Source organism: Anomaloglossus baeobatrachus, chromosome 4, assembly GCF_048569485.1.
Source record: "Anomaloglossus baeobatrachus isolate aAnoBae1 chromosome 4, aAnoBae1.hap1, whole genome shotgun sequence".
Taxonomy (NCBI): Eukaryota; Metazoa; Chordata; class Amphibia; order Anura; family Aromobatidae; genus Anomaloglossus; species Anomaloglossus baeobatrachus.
The window spans coordinates 110,164,780-110,177,126 of record NC_134356.1 but is presented as its reverse complement, the minus strand read 5'-3'; the positions used below and the strand labels follow the sequence as shown (position 1 = coordinate 110,177,126).

The following is a 12,347-nucleotide window of genomic DNA, read 5'->3' as shown; positions in this document are numbered from 1 at the left end:
GGTCTCCTGTGCCGGTAAACGCCACTAACAGCACACAAAGACACACTAGTTCCCCCTGGGCCTGACAGGGTAACTGAGCTAGAGTAGGATTACAGGGATCGTTAGTCACTTTATGGGCACCTCTCATTGTGACGCCCTGGCAAAACCAGGTAGTCACACAAATAGGCCCCCGCATAACACCATCCCACACAGGGTTACACGCAGCCGACCTGAAACCCTAGTCACCCTTCCCCAGGATAGGAAAGGCCCACCAGTGGGCGGGACCAGGCGGATGAAGAACGCCCACCTAGGAGTCTGGAGAACCTGGGGTGGGAAAAAGCAGTAGTCTGAGTAGAGTTCGGAGTTGAAGTGTAGGAGGAGAGGAGTGGAGTAGTGAGGAGGTGAAGCTCAAGTTCAGAAAGGAAAGGCGTCGGGTTGGAGCCCCGGCGTGCTGGCTAGGTGGCAGACGGTGGTGAGTGTCAAACAGGAGATGGGAAGACGGCTGCCGGAGATCCGAGGTGGACCGGGACAGGGTTGGAGCCGCCGGTACCGACACCGGAGAACCGACCCGGAAACCGTGCACAGAGGGGATACTTGGACCCTGAAGCCAGGACCGGAACTAACGGCCTAGCTAATTAACCAATTGAGGGCAGGATTACAGGTCCTGTCCCAACCAAAGTCCCAAAAGCAGACAACAGCCCACCGCTGGGGATAGGGCATCTGCCAGGGCCCGGTAGATCCCAAGGGTCAGCGTCAGCGGGCACGGCTCCCACCCGTAGTTCTGGGAGCGGGCTTCCGTGTTCCATACCGGAGAGCCAAAAGAGAACTCACAGTAGTGCAGAGGCAAGTGACACAGACCATCAGCCCGGGTGTGGGACCTGAACACACCCGACCGTGGCAGCCGGCCACCAGCACCTTGGTTTACCATTGGACTTGTGTGATTCATTTAATTGTGAGTAAACTAACATCCTCCGGTCTGACCGGGCGCGCCGCCCCTGCAGTCACCATCCTCAGTAGAGAGACACTGGGCCCCGGGGCTTCCATCCCTACCCACGGAGGGGTTAACATCCAGCTGCCATCCCATCGCCCCCGGGTGCCCCATAATAGCAGCAGTGGTGCTACATTTCACCACACACCGTGGGTAGCGTCACAGACAGTTTTCAACAACACCCGTACAAATACGTCCCCTGTTATTTGAAGTGTCCGCGTGACCCCGGGGTCCGGTAGAATCCCTCGAGCCACATTGCGGATCCGGATCCGAGCAGCAACGGCTGCTGGCGTGGGGCGGCACAAATGTGTTTTGTAATCTTCAGTTAGTATATGGCACCCCTTGTGATGAAATATATTGTATATATAAATATATACAGTATATATAATGGTCCATTTGCAATGTACAGTCTAGTGTTCTTTGAACATATATTATTTATGAATGTTTGCAAATTTCTTTAAGCTGTGTCAATCTTTTACTTTTCTTTTTACTTAGTATATCCATGCTGGAAAATTAATTAGATAAAAAGTACACACAACACATGTATGAAGGTAAATGCATTCTTTTATTAACAACAAAGTGACACAATCGAAAATAAAGATAAACCGAGAATTGAGAACAAAGAGCTTTGCTTTCATGAAATCAGGAAAGAAGAAATGAAATGTAAGTGAAGAACTAATAATAATGTATCACTTTCTTGTCTCGTGAGCAGTGAGCAATAGAGTGCCTGAAAGAAAATATGAAGAATATTACAAATTAGTATTTAGAGAATAGTAAAAATTAGTATTAATAAACCAATATAAAGTATATTGTATACAAAACATAGCAAATTATTCTAGTAAAACCTTGATTGAAAAAGTTGGTAAATGAAATATGTCAGATAAGTATAAGATGTTTGTCCAACAATGTTTATTTTAGTGGGCCAATGGGAATCTTCCATTCGAATAAAGGAACAAAAGATCAGACAAGCTGAATTCCAATATGTCTGATCACTTTTTTCTGATACATACTGTAACTGGAAAATCAGGAAGCCATAGAGATTAGATCAATGACTAGTCTTATTGTAAGAAGCAGCTCCAGATGACTTCTGTCAAATGTGTATGGTCAGTTTTAAGATGGGTATTGTCATAAGACACCTTTCTCTTGCAGACACAAATGGCCCGATTCATCGTTTGTGGGGGGTTTATGTCACTTTGTGCATGTTGCTCATAAATATTTTAGAAAGTAAAAAATGATCTTATAATTTCTTTTCTATTTATACATTTTTTCAACACCTTAGTGCAAAACGTAGGACGTTTTGGAAAATGTCACAGATATTGCGCAACACTTTTTGATCTACTTTGCTCATTCCAGAGTAGGACTGGAGTACATTTGTGACAATATTTGTGATTTTTTGAAAAGTTGCAAATAATGAATTAAAGTGGACAAATCACCAGGATTTTCATATATAATCTAAAGCTAGTGCTATAATGGCACTATCATGCTGATTCTATACATACCTTTAGTAGTGAGATCGGATGTATTCTTTCTGAACTATATATAGGTAAGTAAAGTTTGTGAAATACAGTGTCATTTCATAATAGGGGTAATGGAATATCTAATAGGGGGGGCGAGTTTTGCTAGTTATTCCCGTCCCTGTCTGCCTACCTGTCCTTCCACCCCATATCCTTCCTCCCTCCCTCCTCAGCCCTGTAATAACAGAGACAGGGGTGGGAATAACTGGCGAAACCCGACCCACATAGTAGATATTCTGTTGCACCTCTCATCAAGTAACAATCTATTTCACAAACTTTACTTGCCTATCTTTCAGAAAATATACATTCGATCTCACAACTAAAGGTATGTATAGAATCAGCATGATAGTGCCAGTATAGCGCTGGCTTTAGGTTATATAGGAAAATCCTGGTGGTTGGTCCTCTTTAAGCAAAAAAATCTGGAAACATTAAACTAAGCCCACATAAGCTAATAAGAAAATACAGTCAAATACATAAAATAGACTTCAAAAAACACACAGATGTAATGGTGAATTTAGTGCAAACAAAAGAAGACCCCAAATACCAAAAACTTGACAAAAAACAGTCATAAATGCAGTTATGAGTCAGGCCTATATTGAATGAAGTTTGGGCCATGGTGAGATTAGGTAGTTTGAATGACTTTTATGATTAATTCCAGCCTTAACCTAGATTAACTCATTTGTGTGAGTGTTGCTATCCAAGAGAAATGGACAGGTTTTTTTTTTCCTAAGGTGTCGTCCTAATTGCATTTGTTTTTTTCTCTTTTGTTTGTTTCTTTTTTTTTATTTGATAGGTGTGCTTGCTTTCAAGCCAATAAAAAAAATCTTTTAGAAGAGTACAGTTTTAGTTCAAGTTTATCACTAAGGAACAGACACATGCAAAACGGAAGTAAATCAGAAAGCCTTCCGATTTGCATCCATGTCCCACAGATCCCCATAGATTTGTATGGCCGAGATTGATCTGCACATCAGATCAGAACAAGACATGCTCTGAGTCTAATGGATCCCACTCTCAGCTCCATGATTTTAATGGCTGTGTAAATACATTGATTTTATTCTATGGGTCTACTTTCTACCCTTGAAAAAAATAGCATATAATATATATATAATAGCATATACAGGGAAGAATACATACACACATTCAATTGGCCAGTCAAGCCAACTGAGATTCATAAGGACATGGATGCAAATCGGAAAGCTTCTATTTTGCATGTGTGTCTCACAGATCTGATGTTTTGTGGTAAACTTTAAAAAAAAAGACTTTCCAAGTTTTTTTTATTGGCTTTTAAAAAAGTACACCTTAAGTGAAAAAAAGACAAGGGGAAAAACATAATATAAACGGCATCGGGGACTACTCTGCATGAGATACTAGTCAGACGGTGGGTCCCTGGTTGATTCTTACTACCACTGATAATGATTGATAGGACTCTCTCTACACAATGCATGCAGGGAGAGACCTGTCATTGAAGGGGAGCAAATTGGAAGAAGCTGTGAGTAACAAGATGTCCGATTAGTCTGCCGTGCCGCTCGGTCAGTGGTGGATTTTTAAGTGTTTTTCCTCCAACATGCAATAGTGTTTCAGAGTTAAACATATATGGCTGAAATCATACATCCTCAGTCTGATACCTGATGCCCGTTGATGGTCTATAAGTTTCATGTGGGCCAGCCCTTTATTTTTTGATATTCCCATATTGTTTATTATATGTGTTTCCACAGGCAGTGCAATCTGATGCCATTTCCTCTTTAGGTATAGCGTTGTCTCCTCTATAGTCATCAGTTTGGAGCATAGTCTGATGTCATCTCCCTTTATAGTGTTGCCTCATTTTGAAACGCTCCTCCCCAACGGTATGTGACATTGGCTTTTCCCTTCCTGCACTTTGCATACCTTTGACCCTCGACAAAGCAACAGGCAAAACGTGCATTGGGCTGTAGCATACATGCAGTGAGGGTCTGTATTTTATTCTGTTTAGTGTTATTATGTGGGGATTTTCCAACATACAATGCCTTGAAAAAGTATTCATACCCTGTGAACGTGTCAACATTTTTTATCATTACACCCACAAATTTAAATGTATTTTATTGGGATTTTATGTTATATACCAACATAAAGTAGAAGATATTTGTGAAGTGTAAAGGAAATGATACATGGATTACTAAATATTAATTGTGACATACATTTGTATTAAGCTCTCTGTATTCTGATACCCCAAAATAAAGTCCTGGGAAACCAATTATATTATTGTATTGCCATTCATATGACAGTATGATAACACAGGTACAACATGGCCCTTTTGACTGTTAGAAAATGTGCAGTGGCCATTTGCCCAATTGTATGAACTCTTGATTTCTTCACAGTTTACACACAAAGTGGAAGTTTACACATCTGCTAATCTTCAGGTTCCCTATGATAATGAGCTTTTTTCTGGCAGTAAAAATGTAGCAGAAAACTGAATATAGGTTTTTGTTTGCGTTAGTTTACTTTATAATCTTAAAATTTTAAATACATAAATATGAAAACCTACTTATTACTATGATATTTGTCATTTTATATGGCTTTAAACTGTGAATTGTTGAGAATATGTTTTTTTTTATTTCATTTCCATGCACTTTTTAAGATTATTATAAACATTAAAAAGCTTAAATCTATGCTATAAATTACCTGTAGTTAGCCTTTCTTGTTTGCAGGTCTAGCTCCACCTCCAACAGAATGTAGAACACCACCAGCCAAACCACTAGCCATACCTGTAGCAGAACCTATAGCACCATGAGCTACACTACCAACAGCTCCACCCAAACCACCAACTGCATTAGCAACACCTCCTCCCAAACCACCAGCTGCACCTGCAGCAGAACCTAAAACATTACCAGCAGTATTAGTTATATGACCAACAGCTCCACCCAAACCACCAGCTAGATTACCAAAAACTCCACCCAAACCACCAGCTACTCCACCTGTAATTCCCCCAGCAATATTGGTCACTCCACCAAAGACATTACCAACAGCATTGCCAATACCACCAATGACATTACCAACTAAATGGGCAAATCCACCAAATAAATGTCCTACAAGTTTCATTGCACCTCCAAGAGTTCCAACCTGTAAAAAGAAAAGTATGTGCAATAAATAAAAAGAAGCAGTCCATATTTCACCTTATTTTGTAAAGGTATTTAATTTGTTTTATTTTGTGCTTTCACTTGATTGTATGTTTTCTTTTTTTTCTTAAGATGATACTGTGGAAAAAAAGAGCGCAATAGGGTCTCACCCATTGGGGATATCGGACAAACAAGGATTCCGGTACACTCACCTTTTCAGGTTGTGAAAGTCACAACCCCTATGAAGAGCATCCAGTGGTTGTATCAGCCGCACCCCCGAGATGTAGAGCAAGATATATGACGGAGAACGAAATCGCGTATATACCGCGCTTATACTCAATGGTATATTAGTATGGTTCCTTTATTGTTCGTACAGGTCTACGCGTTTCAGAGACATCCGTCTCCTTCCTCAGTACATCAAAGGAACAATATTTCATATTACATTCTGTTTTTTCTTGCACCAGTACAGAGTAGTCAATCAGTGCTGGGGTGTGGTCACATCTGCCGCTCACTATGCACAGAGCAGTGACTAAAGCCATGCCAGATGAACCCCCATGCACTAAAAGCCCGAGGCTAATGGTTGGAATAAAGGATCCCGGCAGCGGTCACATGGCCTCAGAATGCTTTTATCCAGCCGATTCACCCCATATTTGAAAGCTGATAGCATTTTTTTCACACTACAGATTCCCTTTAAATCCCTTTATTTCGGGCTAAAAATTATTTTTTCAATTAGATTCTATTGTAAATTTTTATTGTTTTAGTTTTTATAGGCTCTAACAGGAAAGTCTGTAACACTTTTTTTATGTATTTTTTTGGAGCTGATTTATACGTACAGACTAATGATAAGCAAGCACTACCATGCTCTGGTGCTCAGTACCCATAAAAGCAGTTGGACGCTCCGATGGGCTCTACCTGTGTACCAAGTATAATGGAAGTCAATGGGAAAATTGAGCATTTTTCCTGAAGATTTTCCAGAAAAAGTTTGAGTTCTCCATTGACTTCCATTATATTCAAAACACAAGTCAAGCCTGTTTCAACCGCCAACTGGTAGTGCTCGCTCATCAATACTACAGAAAAGGTAAAAAATTGTACGTACAGGGAAACTGAGTCTGTAAATGCAAAATGGTGTAATATTTAGAATGTATTCCAATTGCAAAGATAATCCTTAGCCCAAAATAAATGCATTTAATGAAAAAAAGAACCCTGAAAATATGGCCATCCCCTTTAATTGCACTTCTGAGCTGTTCAGCAGTTATTTTTAAAGTATCAACTCTCATACAACTTTTTTGTGTAATGCATTCCTTCTTGTATGTGTGTGTCGCCATTTACAGGGTGTCTCACTTTTTATTTTGTGCAGTATGTAATATTGGGGACACAAAAGGAATCTGTCAGCAGATTTTTTCTATTTAATCTGAGAGCAGCCTATTACTGGGACAAAGTTTCTAGGGATGTGCCACTTGTTTAGCAGGTTGCTCCAGTTTTCATGCTGCCAGACTAGATCTCACTTGTAAGCCAGTCCGGATAAACTGTGTAACCCTGCCTCCACCGCTAGAAACAGCTTGATTACAGTGCAATGTACACAGGAAGCTGTCAGTGATGTGGGCGGGGTTTACACAACTCAGGATTCTGACAACTGCTGGATTCACAGCAGAAAAACAGGGATTGCCTCACAACTAGACCAAGCAGTTCAGTAAGTGACATATCCCTGCAATTAGGCTCTCTGCCCCTACATCATGTTGCTGTCAGATTACATAGCAAATAACTGCTGACAGATTCTCTTTAACGAAATGTATTTTTGTTAGTAAAAAACTAACATTTATCTTTCTGACCGGTCGTGTGAACTTTAAGTACAAGAAGATGCAAGAATTCTAAAATGATGCAAATATTGTGCCTAAATATCTAACGAGCATGAAAACACTCGAAGAGGAATTGGAGTAAATTTGAGACAAATTTAGTGAATTTTTAAAAAGTCATGATTGGTGAATTTGTTGAAAACATTTGGAAACTCTAAACTCCACCCCCAATGGCCAATATAAGAAAACAAACAGGCAAAACATATAAAATGATATTTAAAAAGGCACAAATTAAAAAAAAGCATTAGATGCAAATGAAAACCAACCAAAAACAAGCATAAATGCATTAATTATTTGGTCTCTGTCTTTTTGAAGGATCTACTGTGACGGTCAGGGCATTTGTTCAGAAGTTATCACATACAGAGATAACATCAAAGACATTAGACTAATGAAATGATGGTGTATGTTTTGCTGCAATAGTGTTGTTTGTGTTTTGATATAGCAAAGTAGTGTGTCTCAATCTAACAAAAGTGTGTGTGTCAATGTAGCAGAGGAATTTTTATGTTTGTTGTGATATAGCAATGTCATTTTTCAGTTTCGGAGCTCAATCCGGTGACCTCTTGCTGCAAGGTCAGTTTCCTTCTCTGATGTATTCTCGTGTATCTGTCCAACTGCTGATGGTTCTTTTATCTTTGCTTTTCTTCCCTTGGTCTGCTGTATTCAGGTGTTTCTCACTTTCCTATTTTGTCACTTTCTATCCCATTTTGGGTGAAGCTATTTATATTTACCTTTGCAGCTGCCTTCTTTGCTGGCTATATTTTCATGTGTATAGGTGGTTGGAGTTCCTGGTCCTCAACTATGAGTTAATCTTGCATGGTAAAACCTATTTGTTTTTTCTACAGAGAATCTGTTAGTTACTCACCTACCGACATCCCTTCTTTTTCTATTCATTTGGTTGTCTGTGAGATTTCATATATTTTTTTGTATTCTGTTTATTTCCACTCAGTTTATGTGTTAGTTTCTCACCCTAGGTACTCGTGTCTCCCGACATGCTTCTCTCTCCCTTTATTAGGATTGTGTCACAACCTCACCTTTGGTTCCTCAGGAGATATGAGGAACCTCTCGACGGCCATTCAATTAGCCTAGTTTGAGGAGGTGTTGCTAGTTATGTGGTTAGGGTCTTTCCTAGTCTGTACAGGAGCCAATTTGGTGCACATGTTGCATTTTACCTAGTTAGTCCTTTGTCTCATCTGTTATCCATGTGAGTATGTGCCCCCGTTCATAACAAGCATATTAGTGTGCATTTTGTGTGTTAAAGAAGTAGAGTTTTGTGTGCTAATATACCACAGTTATGTGTATTTTGATGTAGCAAAGTTGTGTATGTTGATGTAGCAGAGTTCTGTGGGTTGATGTATGAGAGTTGTGTGTATGCTAATGTAGTAGAGTTGTGTATATGTTGATGTAGCATAGTTTTGTGTTGATATAGCAGAGCTGTGTGTGTTGATAAAGCATAATTGTGTGTGTTGTTGTAGCAGCATGATGCGTGTTAACGTAGGAGAGTTTGTTGATGTAGTAGTGTGGTGTGTTTTCTTGATGTAGCAACATTATGTGTTGATATAAAAAGCTGTGTGTTTTGATGTAGCAACGTTGTGTGTTGTTGCAGCACTATTGTGTGTGTGGATGTAGCAGAGGTAGGTGTGTGTGTGTGTGTGTGTGTAAATGTGGCAGGGTTGTGTTGATGGGGTTATGTTATTCATTGTATAAGGGCATGCAGTGTGTGTGTGTGTGTGTGTATATATATAAGTACTATGTGTATGTGTGTGTGTGTGTGTGTGTGTGTAAATGTGGCAAGATTGGGTTAATGGGGTTACGTTATTCATTGTATAGGGGCATGCAGTGTGTGTGTGGCGCCCCTGAGGCTTCCGTCCCCACAGGACATTGCACCCCATCCAGCGGTGTGATGCCCCATTCTCGGTGAGGAAAGGAGTGAACACCGGTCCTCTGGTAAATCCACACTACACCCATTGCTAGGAACACACTGGGACCAGGGATAGTGGCAGTTACCCTCCCATGCTGCATGCTGGGAGGGGCCGTAAGACCCATCCCTGCTCCTATAGGGTAGATCAGAGCAACTGGGGAGGTGGGAGGAGCCACAAGAGTGGAGACACAGAAAGGAAGGTCTAGTGGAGTTAGTTGAAGAGAGAGTGTGGGGAAGGAGGAGGAGGCCTGCAGGAGGCAGGCAAGGAGGAGAAGTGAAAGGAAAGAAAGCTCCAAGTCAGTCAGGGGCTGAAAAGAAGAAAGAGACGCTTCCTGGTGAAGATCCTGGGACTCAGAGGGTCCAGGTGACACCAAGCAGAGAACAGAAGGGGTCCCAGGGCCACGGGTAGCTGTAGAGCTGCGGTGGCCTGTTCCACAGGAACATCGGTGGAGGGATCAAGCTGCAACAGGGGACGGTCCCTAGAAACCGGAGGAGTGCAAAATCATCTCCAAACAGTAAAAACCGAGGCCCAGGGAATGTTGTAAACTCCCCGGGCCACAGCCCACAGCAGAACTTCTAGAAAAGGGGTAATCAGCCGACAGGTGACCCCCCAGCCTGGAGGCTGTTGTGGAGGCCGAGCCAGGTTTATCCTACAAAGGCAAGGTTTAAGGAGACAGCTGAAGACAGAGACACTTAAGAGAAGGGTACCGGGTTTTGCTCCAAGAATCACCCAGAAACGGCGGAGGTCCCTGACAGTGGTCCCAGCAGTCCAAGGGTTCCTGCCGGCCTTGACAAGAATTGTGAGTAAAGAACTTGAAACTGCACCCTTGGAGTTGCCTCTGTTATTTCACCTGCATAGACACTCACAAGCACCAACTGTGCCCCGGGGCACCGCTCCACCTGTGGGGAGCAGTACCACCCTTGCTGCCATATCATCACCCCGGAGGCCTCACACAGCAGCGGCGGCTTAATAGCCGCATACCACAGGTGGCGTCACGAACACAAACTTTATTCATCAAGCCATTTTAATACTGACACCCACCAGGGCCACGGAGCCGGGCCCAGCCACCACTGACGATCCCCGGACTAGTCCGGCCCGGCACCGGGTGTCCCATAGCCCTGGGGTGGGCGAGTCATGTGTGTATATATAATTGTACTGTGTGTGTGTGTGTGTGTGTGTGTGTGTGTGCGTGCGCGTGTGTGTGTGTGTAAATGTGGCAAGATTGTGTTGATGGGGTTATGTTATTCTTTGGGGCATGCAGTGTGTGTGGGCCATATGGCTGTTGGGACAACATACAGTGTGTGAGGAAATATTCTATGGAGATATCATACCTGGTGTAGGGGATTGTACTATGGAGCATCCTGCTGTGTGTGTGGGAATAAACTATTTCGTCATCATATTGTGTTGGTAAATTTACTATAGCGCTGTGGAATATGTTAGCACTATATAAATAAAAAATATTATTATTATAGGGGCGAATACTGTGTGCTGAAAAATTTACTTTGAAAATATCATACTGTGTCCAGAGGGAATATACTGTGGGAATCAATATAACGGGTACCATACTGTGTGTCAACAGGAGCAATATTACTGGACACATATAATGGACTGGCCTGGTTCGATTTCTATTTAGCGTAAGCTAAAAATTGACCTGAATGCTGTAGTTTGTGTTTGTTTTTGTTACCAATCAAAGTTGGGAGGTGTGGTGTATGGAGGACTTTAGGACAAGTTCAACAGATCATGAGGAAAGCAAGCAATGATTACAAGAACTGCTCAAGAACTCCACAACTGGGGTTCAGGGTCTTTTGATTTAGAAGGACTGATAACAGCAGCTTTGGATCAGGACTCAGGAGCTGACAGGGAAAGGAATAGGATTAGCAGCACTATCTCACTGCTCTGTAGAAATTAATGAGGTGTACAGAGGTGTCTATGATTGAGGGGCTAATTATTATACCCTAGCCTTGAATATAGCTACTACTCATGTTCCGCAACTCTCTGGTAGTTTGTATCCTTCACTATAAGCTAGAAACAATGGAAATGATGGGAAGGGAAAGTTAATGGCTTATTTTCATGCTGGGTAGTTAACTAATATGAGAATATTAACATGATGGCTATGTAATGAAATGGGTAATCACTTATTATATGCCATACTGTATTATTTACTTGGATTTATGAATACATTTCTAATAATAATGTTTAACCAAATAATGTAAAAAACATTGACTTACTACTTGATGCACTGACACAATGACGACATCCAAATCCACATTGACTCCTTTCAAGTCAACTTTCTGTTGATAAAATAAATAATACGTGTTTTAAAATAATAACCTCCTAAGGACGCAAGAATTAATGGGTTTAAGATCTTTTTATTTTCATTCAAGATGTGCTTCAGCAGCTGTGTGTCTAAGCAGCTTTATCCTATTCCATCAGAACGGATATCTGTCCTAACTAAATAATGAATCCTAGAGAGGGAAGACCTCACCAAGGAAGCATCTCTTGCATGTCCATATTATTTAATGAAGCATAATTCCAATGGGGGTGTTAATATCATAGAGAGTAGTGATGAGCGAACCTGAGACTCGAGGTTTGAGGTTCGTGTTCGAGTGAGTGACGAGTACGGACCACTCAAGCATGCAGCGTTGTGCTTTGGTATGAGTGATGCAGACCTGTGCAAGCTGCGTGCAGGGTTCGATCAGCTCTCATTTTGGGTAATAGCGTGATTAGATGTAGTGTACCCATACAAAGCACAGCCAAAAATAGAAAATATAACCACCACCCACCCTGGCCCAGACGTGTTTTGCTAATGGCCCATAACCAAAACACTTCCAGAGCAGGGTAGGCCGGGTTTTTATTTTTATTTTTTTGGGGGGGGGGAGTTTGTGTGTGTACACTACATCTGATCACGCTGATATTACCCCAAATGTGAGCCAATCAAACACTGCACGCTGATCGCACAGGGCTGTGCATCCATACTTGTCACTCGCTCAATCCCGAACCTC

The 12,347-nt window shown here is 41.6% G+C and overlaps 1 protein-coding gene across 2 annotated transcripts in view; it reads right to left on the bottom strand.

Annotated features, from left to right (window-relative positions):
* Window positions 1-1,553: 1,553 nt before the first annotated feature.
* Window positions 1,554-12,347, bottom strand: part of LOC142301275 (uncharacterized) — a 37,297-nt gene continuing 26,503 nt past the window's right edge. Inside the window, exons 6-8 of one of the 2 annotated variants that reach the window (XM_075342300.1) lie at window positions 11,574-11,636; window positions 5,140-5,577; window positions 1,554-1,694 (exon numbers count right to left, since the gene is read on the bottom strand). In XM_075342300.1, the coding sequence (XP_075198415.1) occupies window positions 5,146-5,577; window positions 11,574-11,636 (495 nt within the window). In that variant the 3' untranslated portion in view covers window positions 1,554-1,694; window positions 5,140-5,145. The remainder of the gene's footprint in view (window positions 1,695-5,139; window positions 5,578-11,573; window positions 11,637-12,347) is intronic. The other variant, XM_075342301.1, reaches the window with a different exon arrangement.